General features: G+C 42.8%; 1 protein-coding gene across 6 annotated transcripts in view; it reads right to left on the bottom strand.

Moving 5' to 3' along the window:
• The window catches only part of plekha7b (pleckstrin homology domain containing, family A member 7b), a 549182-nt gene that overhangs the window by 187307 nt on the left and 345586 nt on the right, over nt 1-16289 (bottom strand). For all 6 annotated transcript variants that reach the window (XM_068046273.1, XM_068046275.1, XM_068046276.1 and 3 more), the window contains one exon: nt 2971-3075. In XM_068046273.1, coding sequence (XP_067902374.1) covers nt 2971-3075 — 105 coding nt within the window. The remainder of the gene's footprint in view (nt 1-2970; nt 3076-16289) is intronic.

Here is a 16289-nt window from a genome sequence, read left to right as displayed (position 1 = left end):
GCTGAATTCCATTTGCCTCTTTTCTGTCCACCTAGCCAGTCCATTGATATCTTCCTGCAGTCTACAGCTATCCTCCTCGCTGTTCTTGTTTGTGGGATGTTGTTGTGCATAATTTATTTGCCATTTTTCTCTATGTTACAATTGTAACCACACATCAAAAGGTACTTTATTGGCTGGGATGTGCTGAGGTTGTGAAGAGTGTTATAAAGCAAATTCTTCCTTCTTTTGCATATCCAGTAGTTATTATTAATTCGCAACAGGATTTCATGACATGGAGATTCTGCCTCACTAACTTTGTCCATGAGACCTACCTCCTGCTCCCTCAACCCTATTCCTATTAAATTGTTGATCAATTTGCCATTCTGGCTCTCATGTTAACTGATGTTAAACAGTTCTCTCTCTTCAGTTACTGTTGCCCTCTCCTTCAAAATCAGCCCTATCCACCCCTCTCCTGATACAGAAACATTGACCCCTCCATCTTTGCAAACCACCGCCCCATCTCCTACCTTCCTTTCTTCCCCAAAGTCTTTGAAGGTGTTGTTGCCTTCCAAACCCACGCCAATCTTTCCCAGAAATCCATGCCTGAATCTCCAGTCAGGTTTCCACCCTTTCCACAGTACCAAAATGGCTCTTACTGATGTCACAAATGACATCCTATGTGACTGTGACAAAGGTAAACTATCCCTCCTCGTCTCTCTCGACCTGTCTGCAGTTTTTGACACAGTTGACCACACCATCGTCTTCCAATGCCTCTCTACAGTCATCCAGCTAGGTGGGACTGCACTCACCTGGTTCCATTCTTATCTATCTAATCGTAGCCAGAAAATCACCTACAATGGCTTCTCTTCCCGTTCCCAAATAGTTACCTCTGATGCCCACCTTGATATATCCTTGATCCCCTCCCATTTCTCATCTACATGCTTCCTCTTTGCAACATCATCCGTAAACATGTCAGTTTCCACATGTACACTGACAACACCCAGCTCAACCTCACCACCACCTCCAATTGTCTGACTGCTTGCACGACATCCAGTATTGGATGAGCAGAAATTTCCTCCAAATAAGTATTGGGAAAACCAAAGCCTTTGTCTTCACAACCCACTAAAAACTCCATTCCTAGCCACCAACTTCATCCCTTTCCCTGGCAACTGGCTGAACAAGATTGTTCACAACCTTGGTGTTATACATGGCGCTGAGATGAGCTTCCGACCACATATCCATGAAGTCACAAAGACCGCCTTTTTTCACCTCCGTAACAACTCTACTCCTGCCTCAGCTCATCTGCTGCTGAAACCCTTATCCATGCCTTTGTCACCTCTAGACTTGACTATTTTAGTACAATCCTGGCTGGCCTCCCAAGTTCTATCCTCAATTGACTGGAGGTCATCCAAAACTATGCTGCTCATGTCATAACTCACACCAAGTCCTGTTCACCTATCACCCCTGTGCCTGCTGACCTACATTGCTTCCAAGTTACGGAACATCTCAATTATAAAATCTATCCATGGCCTTGCCCCTCCCCATCTCTGTAATTTCCTCCAGCTCCACCACCATCCGAGATGCCTATGCTCCTCTAATTCTGGCCGCTTAAGCATCCCAATTTTAATCACTTCACCATTGGTGGCCCTGCCTTGAGCTGCAAAGGCCCTAAGCTTTGGTATTTCCTCCCTAAACCTCATTACCTCTCTTTCCTCCTTCAAGATGCTCCTTAAAACCTACCTCTTTGATAAAGTCTTTGGTCAGCTGCCCTAATATCTCATGTCAAAATTTTGTGTCAAATTTTGCTTTAAGATGCTTTACACAAGCATTATAAGATATTTTACTATGTTAAAGACGCTGTACAAATACAAGTTTTTTTGTTGTTATTGAGGCCAACTGATTAACTATGAAATTTCACCCACTGATTGGTCATACCTTGACCAAAACCTGATTGTGTTCACCACAGCCAAGAATAAGCATCAGCTACTTGATTTACCAGTTAGATCCGAGCTGTATTTTCTATGGTCCTAATTCTGAACACCAGGATCTGTTAATATTAGCAATTGAAAATAAGCAACTAAATGGATTTAAACATTACACTTGGCCCTACAGGCTCCTTGCTACATACTGTTTCAATCTGCAAAACAAGACACTGCACACCCCTATCTTAAATCATTCCACTGGAACAGACACCAGCCACAAAGGAACTATCCCAGCCAACGCAGGAGCTGAAAACCATTGCTTAACTGTCCAAAGGCATGCACAGTAATCTTATCATCTGGGCTGCTTCCTCAATAATTCAGATTAATTTAGCATGGAGCACATAAAAAAAGTGAATTTCAACTGATGTCTTTTTTTCCCCACCTTCTCTACAAGAAAAAGGCAAGAACTTAAGTACTTTGGAAGGGCACTTGATCACAGCCCAATAAACATTGGACTGCACAGATTCATTCGCCAAAGATCCTTCGCTATTGTGGTTATAGAGCAGAACGACCAGCAATGCTGCTATATACCTTGCTCGGAATATCTTAAATGTATATCTGAAATGCCTGGTCACTCATCAAGACCTGTCCAAAAAGTCAACTTAGAATGCTTGATTCATAGGATGGAGGTAAAAGATGATGATGTGCATGAGAGAAGTATTTTCAATTTGTGATACTCCTCCTTCCCCTATGTGTTATAAAAATAGGGTGTTTTTTTGAAAAAAAACATATGGGTGAGGAGATAAATTAGTCTTTACTTCCTTACCCATCGAGACATATTATTTTGAATTTCAAATTCAGTGCCAGGCCACTGTAAACATGTTTGTGCCCATGCGTTACACAGTTAATCAAATATGCATTTCTTTGAGGGCAAAGGGAGAAGAAATTACAACACATTGAATGTAGTTTTTCTACCTAACTTGGTCACTATTTAACTCTGTCATTATGTATTCTGTGCCATCTGTTGTTGGAGAATCAGTTATCATGATAAGAGTGCACATTGCTGTACCTGTTTGTAAAGCCATCCTCTCACCACGACTGGTGCATTTGGGTTCCTCCTGCTCGACTGCTCCCTCTTTCCAAAGCTATGGACTTTGCCAGTTGGTTTTGAAACCTGATTAGAAATAAATACACTTGCATTAAGTTTTAAAAAATCTCTTGGTTAGCAGATCAATCTTTTAATTAAAATGTTTTGCATTACATTTGCAATGCAGTATTAAGAAAAACACTGAGGTTTTTGTGATTACCACAAGTGGATAATATACTGCAGAAACAGGTGACTAATTCGATAATACTAAAGCTACAATGTTGCTTCAAAAAAAAAACTCGCAACCCATCCCAAGCATACTAACTTTAAATTCTTTTATCCACAATGTATGGCTCAGTAATTAAGGGCACTATGGGGTGTGTTGGAATCACGAATTTCAGTTATTTTCCACCTCGCTGATGTAATATCTGCAAGCATGTGAACAATATCATGAAAACATTTCAATTGTAATCAAGCTTTTATGAAATTTCCCATTGCTCATACCAGCCACTTTATGGTCTCGGAGAGATACTGCCAACCTTGTGCGAAATTAGTGTTGTGCGTCTAAAGCAGCTAATAACTGATCGACACCATTCCATCTCATTTTATGCAGGGCCCTCACTCCTTCAAATGGACGAAAATTAATTAAATGAAAATAGAGATTGAGGGTTTTTTTTTTATAACTATTAGCATACAAGCGTGTTTAACTCATTTTTATATGAAATTCCTCTGCTATTTAACATGGGCAGGATATTGTTTATGATAATTATGTTAGTGCCACTGTTAGGATAGCAATAGAATCTTTTTGGGCCTCCTTATCTCGAGAGACAATGGATACGCGCCTGGAGGTGGTCAGTGGTTTGTGAAGCAGCGCCTGGAGTGGCTATAAAGGCCAATTCTGGAGTGACAGGCTCTTCCACAGGTGCTGCAGAGAAATTTGTTTGTTGGGGCTGTTGCACAGTTGGCTCTCCCCTTGCGCCTCTGTCTTTTTTCCTGCCAACTACTAAGTCTCTTCGACTCGCCACAATTTAGCCCTGTCTTTATGGCTGCCCGCCAGCTCTGGCGAATGCTGGCAACTGACTCCCACGACTTGTGATCAATGTCACACGATTTCATGTCGCGTTTGCAGACGTCTTTATAACGGAGACATGGACGGCCGGTGGGTCTGATACCAGTGGCGAGCTCGCTGTACAATGTGTCTTTGGGGATCCTGCCATCTTCCATGCGGCTCACATGGCCAAGCCATCTCAAGCGCCGCTGACTCAGTAGTGTGTATAAGCTGGGGATGTTGGCCGCTTCAAGGACTTCTGTGTTGGAGATATAGTCCTGCCACCTGATGCCAAGTATTCTCCGAAGGCAGCGAAGATGAAATGAATTGAGACGTCGCTCTTGGCTGGCATACGTTGTCCAGGCCTCGCTGCCGTAGAGCAAGGTACTGAGGACACAGGCCTGATACACTCGGACTTTTGTGTTCCGTGTCAGTGCGCCATTTTCCCACACTCTCTTGGCCAGTCTGAACATAGCAGTGGAAGCCTTACCCATGCGCTTGTTGATTTCTGCATCTAGAGACAGGTTACTGGTGATAGTTGAGCCTAGGTAGGTGAACTCTTGAACCACTTCCAGAGCGTGGTCGCCAATATTGATGGATGGAGCATTTCTGACATCCTGCCCCATGATGTTCGTTTTCTTGAGGCTGATGGTTAGGCCAAATTCATTGCAGGCAGACGCAAACCTGTTGATGAGACTCTGCAGGCATTCTTCAGTGTGAGATGTTAAAGCAGCATCGTCAGCAAAGAGGAGTTCTCTGATGAGGACTTTCCGTACTTTGGACTTCGCTCTTAGACGGGCAAGGTTGAACAACCTGCCCCCTGATCTTGTGTGGAGGAAAATTCCTTCTTCAGAGGATTTGAACGCATGTGAAAGCAGCAGGGAGAAGAAAATCCCAAAAAGTGTGGGTGCGAGAACACAGCCCTGTTTCACACCACTCAGGATAGGAAAGAGCAATAGAATACCAATGTGTTAATTGCTCATACACCAATATTTGAAGAACCAAATCTCAAGGCAAAGTTAGAAGTTAACAGACAGAAGTTTTATTCCATCATTCTGGGCTGAATATGAATCAGTGTGCCAAGACACTGGACCATCCAGCTCCAAAACATGCAAGAATTTCATGTTGTGCAACTTAGTGCACACCATTGAGCAGCTTCCTTTTACTTTCTAACCTGGTACAACAGAAATAATAGATACCTATCCTATGTCTTACGTGAAAGATGACTGTGCTGATTGAACACCATGAATAAAATGAGATACTCCTGCTGAGATAATCCCTGGGGCTGCTTCAATATCAGCGTTGAGGAACCAATACACTATTCATACAAATCCATCTACCTCAAAACTGTGCACAACTTATGAGTATAAAAGGCAACCGCACCTCGAGCAGAGCTAACTTAATGGATAGGGTCTCTTTTGGCATATTTATTGCATTTTTGGAAGCCTTATGAGTATTTATGAGAAAAAACATATATAGAATCTTACTGTGATGGTTACTGGCTGCGATCTATGAATCCGCATAGACATGACAGATTATTTTGTCTTTTTTTTTAAATTGATTTTAGGAACACAAATTGATCTTCCATGGCATTGCTCATGGATCAAAGATATCATGTCTACTTCTTCCATTGTTAACTTTAATCCACCCCTACGTTTTTTAGCCGTCTTCTTCTTTCCACCTTACTTTCTCTACCTCCACAGTTATATCCATTTCTCAATGACTGTTCATCCTTGTTGTTCAACATTTTATGCCTTACTATTCCCCCTTGCACTCTCAATCTCTATTTTCATTCTTTAAAAGTTCATGCCCTGATTTAACTCCCTTTCCTGACATTTCTCATGAATTTGTTCTCATTAAATTGGGATTAAATGCATCTTTTTTTCCTAAACAGTGAATTTGCAGCCACCATACACAGTAGTACAAAATGCTACTACTGTAAAAGCTACATCCTTGTAGCTGCACAGTGGGGCGGCACAGTGGTTAGCACCGCAGCCTCACAGCTCCAGCGACCCGGGTTCAATTCTGGGTACTGCCTGTGTGGAGTTTGCAAGTTCTCCCTGTGTTTGCGTGGGTTTCCTCCGGGTGCTCCGGTTTCCTCCCACAGCCAAAAGACTTGCAGGTTGATAGGTAAATTGGCCATTATAAATTACCCCTAGTATTGGTAGGGGAATATAAGGACAGGTGAGGATGTGGTAGGAATATGGGATTAGTGTAGGATTTGTATAAATGGGTGGTTAATGGTCGGCACAGACTCGGTGGGCCGAAGGGCCTGTTTCAGTGCTGTATCTCTAAAATCTAAAAAAAATCTAAATCAAAAGAACAAAATTTATTTTGATTATGAATCATCATGAATCTCACAGGGCAGAATGAGATCATTTGGCCCAGTACGCCTGTGCAATTTTTAAAGAGCTGTCCAGTTTCGTGCCACACCCCATAATTTTCCCCCATGATCTTACATATTAGTTCGCTTCAAGTACATGTCCAATTGCCTTTTGAAAGTTCCTATGGAATCTGATTCCACTGCCCTTGCATAAGATCATAAGAACTAGGAGCAGGAGTAGGCCGTCCGGCCCCTCGAGTCTGCTGCGCCATTCAATAAGATCATGGCTGATCTTTTCGTGGACTCAGATCCACTTACCCGCGCTCTCACCGTATCCCTTAATTCCTTTATTGTTCAAAAAGATATCTACCTTAGCTTTAAAAATGTTTACTGAAGAAGCGTCAACTACTTCACTGGGCAAGGAATTCCATAGATTAACAACCCTCTGGGTGAAGAAGTTCCTTCTTAATTCAGTCCTAAATCTGCTCCCTCTAATCTTGAGGCAATGCCCTCTTGTCCTAGCTTCACCTGCCAGTGGAAACATCCTCTCTACTTGTATCTTATCTATTCCCTTCATAATTTTATATGTTTCTAATAGATCCCCCCCACCCCGCCATCCTTCTGAATTCCAATGAATATAATCCCAATCTACTCGGTCTCTCCTCATAAGCCAACCCCCTCAACTCCGGAATCAACCTAGTGAACCTCCTCTGCACCCTCTCCAGTGCCAGTACATCCTTTCTCAAGTAAGGAGACCAAAACTGCACACAGTACTCCAGGTGCGGCCTCACCAGTACCTTATACAGCTGCAACATAACCTCTCTGCTCTTAAACTCAATCCCTTTAGCAATGAAGGACAAAATCCCATTTGCCTTCCTAATTACTTGCTGTACCTGCAGACCAACCTTCTGCGATTCATGCACAAGGACACCCAGGTCCCTCTGCATAGCAGCATGCTGCAACTTTTTACCATTCAAGTAATAATCCTTTTTACTGTTACTCCTACCGAAATGAATGACTTCACATTTATTAACATTGTATTCCATCTGCCAGACCTTTGCCCACTCACTCAATGTATCTATGTTCCTCTGCAAAGTTTCACAGTCATCTGCACACTTTGCTCTGCCACTCATCTTAGTGTCATCTGCAAACTTTGACACCCTACACGTGGTCCCCAACTCCAAATCATCTATATAAATTGTAAATAATTGTGGTCCCAACACCGATCCCTGAGGCACACCACTAGTGACTGATTGCCAACCAGAATAGCACTCATTTATCCCCACTTTCTGCTTCCTGTTAGTCAACCAATCCTCTATCTATGCTAATACTTCACCCCTGACGCCATGCATCCTTATCTTATGCAGCAGCCTCTTGTGCGGCACCTTGTCGAAGGCCTTTTGGAAATCTAGGTACACCACATCCACTGGGTCCCCATTGTCCACCTTGCTCGTCATGTCATCATAGAATTCCAAAAGATTTGTCAAGCATGACCTGCCCTTCATGAACCCGTGCTGCGTCTGCCCAACGGGACAATTTCTATCGAGATGCCCTGCTATTTCTTCCTTGATAATAGACTCAAGCATCTTCCCCACTACAGAGGTTAAGCTAACCGGTCTATAATTCACCATCTTTTGTCTACCTCCCTTTTTAAACAGTGGCGTCACATCTGCTGTTTTCCAATCTGCTGGGACTACCCCAGAGTCCAGCGAATTTTGGAAAATTACCGCCAGTGCACCTGCTATTTCTCCCGCCATCTCTTTTAGTACCCTGGGATGCATTCCATCAGGGCCAGGAGACTTATCAATCCTTAGCTCCATTAGCTTGCCCAACACTACCTCTTCCGTAATAATGATTGTTTCCAGGTCCTCACCTACGTTCGTCTCTTTGTCAATTACTGGCATGTTATTAATGTCCTCCACTGTGAAGACCGATACAAAATACCTGTTCAATGCCTCGGCCATTTCATCATATCCCATAACTAAATTCCCCTTCTCATCCTCTAAAGGACCAACGTTTACTTTAGCCACTCTTTTTCGTTTTATATATTTATAGAAACTTTTGCTATCTGTCTTTATATTCTGTGCTAGTTTTTTCTCATGTTCTATCTTACTTTTCTTTATAGCTCTTTTTGTGGCTTTCTGTTGACCTTTAAAGTTTTCCCAATCTTCTAGTTTCATGCTGTTTTTGGCCACTTTGTATGCCTCTCTTTCAATTTGATAGCCTCCCTTATTTCCTTAGACACCCATGGCAGATTACCCCTTTTCTTCCAGTCCTTCCTTTTCACTGGAATATACTTTTGCTGAGCACTTTGAAAAATTGCTTTGAACGTCCTCCACTGCTCGTCAACTGTCCCACCATAAAATCTTTGTTTCCAGTCTACTTTAGCCAAGTCCTCCCTCATTCTATTGTAGTCCCCCTTGTTCAAGCGCAGGACCCTGGTATTGGATTTTATCTTCACACTCTCCATCTGTATTCTAAATTCAACCATACTGTGATCACTCCTTCCAAGAGGATCCCTAACTATGAGGTCATTAATTATTCCTGCCTCATTACACAGGACTAGATCTAGGATAGCTTGCTCCCTCGTTGGTTCCATTACATACTGTTAAAGAAAACTATCACGGATACACTCAATGAACTCCTCCTCAAGGCTACCCTGACTGAGCTGGTTCGACCAATCTACATGTAGATTAAAATCCCCCATGATAATTGCCATGCCATTTTTACAGGCATTAGTTATTTCTTTGTTTATTGCCCGCCCCAATGTGATGTTATTATTTGGTGGCCTATAGACTACGCCTATCAATGACTTTTTCTTCTTAGAGTTTGTAATTTCCACCCAAATGGATTCAACCTCATTCTCCATAGAACCTATATCATCTCTCAGCACCGCCCTGATGTCGTCCTTGAATATCAGAGCTACAGCACCTCCCTTACCTTCATGTCTGTCCTTCCAAATAGTCTGGTACCCCTGGATATTTAACTCCCAGTCGTGACCAACCTGTAACCATGTCTCCGTAATGGCTACCAAATCATATTCATTCGCAATGATTTGTGCCGTTAACTCATCAACATTGTTACGAATGCTACGAGCATTCAGGTAAAGTGCCTTTATGCTAGCTTTCTTACCCTCATGATTTCCAACATCTCTAATAATAACTCCTGAGTTATCCTTCCTTTCTGCTTCTTTCATAGTCTGCCTTGAACTTAAACCCTCCTTGCATTGCAGATCTTAATAATGTTCCTCATTTCCCCTCCAATTCTTTTGCCAAGTACTTCAAATCTATGACCTCTGGTTACTGACCCACTTGCTAGAAGCAACAGTTTCTCCCTCCCTGCTCTATCAAAAACCTCTCATAATTTTGAATACTGCTATTAACCTCCCCTTAAGCTTCTCTGCTCTAAGGAGAACAATCCCAGCTTCTACAATCTAACATAACTGAAGACCCTCATCCCTGGTATCATCTTAGAAAACCTGCTCTGTACCTTCTCCAGGGTATCCTTCCTAAAGTGCGGTACCCAGAGTTGTACACAATATTCCTGTTGAGGTCTAATCAGTGATTTATAGAGTTTTAGTATGGCTTCCTTGTTTTTGCATTCAATACCCTAATTTGCAAAATCAAATGCTTTCTTAACCACCTTATCAACTTGCCCAGCTATCTTCAAAGATTTGTGATGCCCCACCTCTAATTATATCCTATCCATCATCTCTACTCAACCCACTCTACTCCAATATTAAATACATTCTCTTCGTTTGTAAATATAGATGCAAAGTATTTGTTCAGTACCTCCGCTGTGCCCTCTGCTTCCATAAGATTTCCTTTTTTGTCGCTTATCAGCCCCACATTCCTTTAACTATCCTTTTACTTTTTAATATGTTCCTAAATGATTTTGGGGTTCCATTTTATATTATTTGCTAATCTTTTCTCATACTCTTTGCCTTTTTTCTTTCAAATATGAAAGCAAAATGGCCACTCCTCTCTTCCCCAACTAGCAACTGAACCTTCTGATTTGGTTCTGATTACACAAACCAGGAAGATGCTAGGCTTGGCTCCTGGTCTCCCCCAGGATAACGGATCTAAGTCTAGTCAGTGGTGGAGTGTTACTGTTGATTTCAGCGGTCTTGGAACTAGGAGGGAAAAATAAGTTAGGTTTCCAACTATCCAATGGTCCGTGCCACAAGTGTGCATCTATGATCATCTCGGATGATGGGAATGAGGTTAACCAAGCAGATGGCAGCATCTTTAGGGAAGGCTAGCAGAAACTGGGGGGAGGCAACAGAGGACACCCATCAACCAAGGAACTATATGCTAAGATGGGTCAATGCAGGGGGGGCACTTTTCAGAGCCCAACACACATGTTTCACTCCACACATTGTAGAGTAGCACAAGAACAGAGCATTAACAATTACTTGTGTATTCGTAAATGTGGAAAAACATTTTAAAATATTGATACTGTAATAATGCCCAATACAGCTGCACACCAAATTCAGGCCTAAATTTTCAAGTATCAGCTGAGGTCCCATGGTGTTCCTAATGACTAGTCTAATGTTAGTTACGCAGCTGAGATGATTCGCTGCTGAGATGGAGTTGTATTAAACCTCTGTCTGCCACTTCGCACTGCTCAAGTATTCCATGCGAGAACGTAATCGAAATAGGCAATTCTTTGGAGTCAATTACAGTGCAATTGTTGAAGGAAATTTCTATATATTAGCAATTTCCTGTAAACCACTGACTACTATCCTTGGGAGAGGCTAGGTTAATAGAGGTTAGAAAAGTAAGCATGAAATGATGGGCTTTATATTTGTCTTTATTTCTTTTAACACTTTGACCTAACAGCAGCCATGATGTTGCATGATGAAATTTCTCCCCTTATTGGCAGTACTGGGAACAGTATTGGGAACACACTTGCCCTCCAAGTCACACACCATCCTGACTTGGAACTATATCGCCATTCCTTCACTGTCACTGGGTCAAAATCCTGGAACTCCCTTCCTCAAAGCACTGTGGGTATACCTACCTCACATGGACTGCAGCGGTTCAAGAAGGCAGCTCACCACCACCTTCTCAAGGGCAATTAGAGATGGGCAATAAATGCTGGCCTGGTCAGCGATGCGCACATCCCATGAATGAATTTTTTAAAAACTCGTTATTGATGGTTCTTATGTAACATAAGGACTTAATAGAAGAATCACGTACCTTTTAATCCTTCAACTGCTGTGCATCAACAGTCAGTGCAGAGCTTTTCATACAGGGAAAGTGGAACATGATTCATGAATGTGTAGGCCACAAAAGATCTTTCACTCACTCTCTTATAGATGTATTTTTGCTGCACCTATATACTTTGCAAGAGCCAATGGGCACAACTGTCGAAGTCATTGTGGAATATTATTAATGATCATGTGAACACATTCAATTGAAATTCCTGTGACTGCTATTTTAACAAAGGTAATACTGTGGGGTAATTTTCATGTGTGACTGGTAAAGAGGTATTTAGTGAACAAAATATGCCCAGTGCCCCCCACCCCGCCACCCCCGGAGGAGCCAGCATGGGATGCGATTGATTTCCATAGTTATCCCTCAACATAATGCAGCGGTGAGCTGCCAGCATGAAACATGTGCCCCCACAGGGAGTTTACTGACTTGGAGACAGGAAATTGGGTGGTGTGGTTGCTTACCAAATCCCTGCAGGTGCAACAGAGGTGTATTTAGCATCAGGAATAGGAGAAAGCAACACTGCGGAGGAGCAGGTAACATGACTGCAGAATCTACAGCACAGACTTAGCAAGATTTTCACTGGTACAAAACCCACAAGCGACTGCCAGAAAAATGTGTCGAAAAACTATGTCCAGCATTACCTGGCACTGGGTGAGGATGCCTTCACCGATCGCTCCAAATGGTCACCTCCTGACTTGCACTACCCAAGTTGGTGGGCAGGATCAGGAACTGGCGCAAATCATGCAGGCAAAGACAAAACTAGCATCGGGAACTAAACAATGCCACTTGACCCTATCCACATTTATACATGCAGTTACTGCCTATTTCAGGTGAGACCTCCGACTGGCAGAATATAGGTCTGTCCAAAAGTCAGAACAAACGTCAATATGATGTTAACTCTGCACGGCTAACTATCACGCGATTTTGGTTCCACTACCACCTCACTTCTGAGTGCAACAAATCATTTTTACTTCGTTAGCACCTTAGTTAATATAGTTCACACTTTCACCATATTGTGCAGCACAATTTCAAAGCAAATCTTACTTTCATAACTATATCCCTGTATTCCATTTTCCTTCCTTAGAAAGCTCTGCACTATAAACTGTGCAAAGACATTTTAAGGACCAAAAAGTGTATAAAGCTATTATATATGCTGTTTTTGTGCTTTGAACAAATGATACATAACAGTGAGGGAGAGAACAAGTTTCCAATAGTGAAAAATCACACCATTAATTATACAACATTCCATTTATTTTATTTTATTGGAGCATTCCTTCAGGGCACAGACTCTGAAGTGATAATTCACTGCAATTAAATTACTGCTGTGAATGTTCTTGTATTAAATTGTCAATGCATCAAGCAATGTATGGAGTGCTTCCATTTTCTTTCTGCTATGCAGTGTAGAAAAGCCCACAAACATTTGAAAATGTTGATCGTTTCCAGACTGGGAAGTAGCACATTCTACACAAAACTTAGACTGACACTCCGAATACTAAATGTTTGAAAGGCAATATGTGAAAAATAGAAAAATCTAGGAGGTAGGAAAAAAAAGTTGGCGATGTCCTTCAAGGAATCAAAGTTAAAATGCTGTAGTTATCTCAACAGGTTTGATCCAGTTTCTGTAATGCTCATTGAAATACATTTGAGAATGACCAGTCTATAAATTGCATTCAAAAAGGAAATAGATATATTATTGATTTAACAAGGCATGGGAGAAGCTCCTAAACATAAAGAGAGATCATTGTATTGAATGGCCGTTTCTGTTCCCACTCCTTTCCTCCTAGGTTTTCGACAGAATTACAATTCCTCCTATTTATCGACCATCTGTCTTAAGTTTTAAGATGTGAAGAAGTTAAGTCATCAAGAAGAATGATATCACTGCAGACAGCTTTGTAAATATTGGTGAACAATTGGGATCTTCTTTTTCTTTATCAGTTGAAGACCACATCAGGTTGTGAATTTACCAATCTAGTCAGTGGTGAGGTAATTACAATTCTGGTTGCTGCCAAGTTCACTGATCTCATCAAGGATGCTACAATAGGGGGCTACAGTTGGCCTAAGCAAATCTGCACTAGGAAAGGGAAAAAGCAATGCTAAGTTTTCTGTTCCTGCGCACTATCTAGTAACTGCTGCTTAGAGCGGCACAGTGGCGCAGTGGTTAGCACCGCAGCCTCACAGCTCCAGCGACCCGGGTTCAATTCTGGGTACTGCCTGTGTGGAGTTTGCAAGTTCTCCCTGTGAGCCGCGTGGGTTTTCGCCGGGTGCTCCGGTTTCCTCCCACAGCCAAAGACATGCAGGTTGATAGGTAAATTGGCCATTATAAATTGCCCCTATTACAGGTAGGGGGATGTGGTAGGAATATGGGATTAGTGTAGAATTAGTATAAATGGGTGGTTCATGGTCGGCACAGACTCGGTGGGCCGAAGGGCCTGTTTCAGTGCTGTATCTCTAGATAAATAAAAATAAAATAAATAAATGGGAAGCAGGCAAGAGCAGGACCTGGATCAGTTGTGAAGCTCTGTCCAGTCATCTAGACCTCTCAGCACAAGTGAAACCTTGCCCAGGGCAAGTCTCCAACTTCAGTGGGGGGAGAAAATTGGAATGGAAAAAGTTGTTACATTTTCTGATCACTCATGGCATCTACAGACTTTCAACATGAAGCAGACTGTTTATATAAAGTTAATCTGTATTATACCAGTGACTGCACATTACCCCTCCTGTCAATGTAACCCAATAATCCATAAAGCAGCCAGAATACCCATGCAAACACTAAATCAGCAACAAAACTCCCACCGTCTGCAAAACTTAGCTGGCTGACATCATACAAACATTTTATGCCATTTGTGATCAATAGGACACAAACTGGCTCAGACGCACCAAATCACTCAAACCTTCTGCACTGAATATGATCTTAGTAAAAATGTTGCCACCTATCCTAGGTAAGTTCTACCTACATCTTATTAAAAATCTTATTTATGCACTTCATGTTGTCACAATTTTGTCAACTTTTTATCTATTAACTACATCCACATTTACTATGGGTTTTGCCCGTTAACATTTTCACACTACAATTACACAAGCTGACCACTGACTGGCAAACGGCTGCAACGATTTTGCAGTGGGAAGGCCACCGCCTGGTTTGCGGGTGTGCCTGAGCCGCTGAGAAAGTCAGCAGGGCCTATTTTTTAGGTAGCTATGGCAGTTGCCTACGGGAAAAGGAAACGGTGGATCCTGTCGGATGGTTCCCCGAGCAGACCGTCAAAGTCATTTGGCGGAATGCCTCATCACCAGAACTTTCAAACAAGCACCAAGATGTAGCTTGGCTGGTGGTGAGAAGGGCCCTTCCCGTCAGATCCTTCATGCACACCCGAAGTCTCGCCCCCTCTGCACAGTGCCCCCGCGTTGGCTGTGGTGGGGAAGAGACGGTCGCCCACCTCCTCCTGGAATGTGCCTTTGCAAAGCAGGTGTGGAAAGAGATGCAGTGGTTTTTGTCAAGGTTCATCCCAAGCAGCTCTGTAACACAGGAGTCTGTTCTCGACGGGCTGTTCCCAGGGACGCACACCGAGACAAACATCAACTGCTGCTGGAGGACTATCAATTCGGTGAAAGACGCCCTTTGGTCTGCCCGAAACTTGCTGGTCTTCCAGCGCAAAGAGTTGTCCACCACCGAATGTTGCAGACTGGCACATTCCAAGGTCCAGGACTACGTGCTGAGGGACGCACTAAAGCTTGGGGCAGCCGCAGCAAAGGCTCAATGGGGAAAGACCACAGTGTAAGGTTCCCCCACCAAGCTGGACTGAGGGGCTGGATCCATTGGAAACCCCTCTAACTGTATCGTTAATATTCTCAATTGCTGTAAATGTAAAACTGTAATTGACATGACAATTGTGAAACGGAAGGGTTGGGAAGAAACTCATGACAGTATTGAAGGAAACTGATCTCCCTTGCAATGTTTGTATTTTTTGGTGCTGTTTGGAAACTGCTTGGCAATGTAATTTTTACAGATTTTTATGAATAAAGTATATTTTGGAAAAAAAAAGTTGCCTAAAATCAGTGCAGACTTCATTTCAATATTGAAACAAGGCTTTTGCAACCAACTCTCGATTTGTTCCTGAAATTGTTGAAACACGTTCGGCACTTGTATTGACAATTACTTTTTCTGGCTCTAACCTTTACAGACTGTGAAAGCAGCCTGCAGGTAAGATTTTTTTTTTAACCATTACCTTAATGTGACACCAGGAGGTATCACTTTAATACTACTGCTGCTGCAAGCCCACACTTCCTTCGCACCCTGAACTTAACTGTGCACCTTGACTTTGGAATGCCTCATCATCAGAACTTTCAAACAAGCACCAAGACATAGCTTGGCAGGTGGTGAGAAGAGCCCTCCCTGTCAGATCCTTCCTGCATGCCCGAGGTCTCACCCCCTCCGCACAATGCCCCTGCGGTGGCTGTGGTGGGGAAGAGACAGTTGCCCACCTCCTTCTGGAATGTGTCTTTGCAAAGCAGGTGTGGAAAGAGATGCAGTGGTATTTGTCGAGGTTCATCCCAAGCAGCTCTGTAACACAGGAGTCTGTGCTCCACGGGCTGTTCCCAGGGACACACGCCGAGACAAACATCAACTGCTGCTGGAGGACTATCAGTTCGGTGAAAGACGCCCTTTGGTCTGCCCGAAACTTGCTGGTCTTCCAGCGCAAAGAGTTGTCCACGA

Source organism: Heterodontus francisci, chromosome 14 (genome assembly GCF_036365525.1).
Source record: "Heterodontus francisci isolate sHetFra1 chromosome 14, sHetFra1.hap1, whole genome shotgun sequence".
Taxonomy (NCBI): domain Eukaryota; kingdom Metazoa; phylum Chordata; class Chondrichthyes; order Heterodontiformes; family Heterodontidae; genus Heterodontus; species Heterodontus francisci.
Note: the sequence above shows the minus strand (reverse complement) of the source record. Positions and strands in the feature narration are given on the sequence as shown.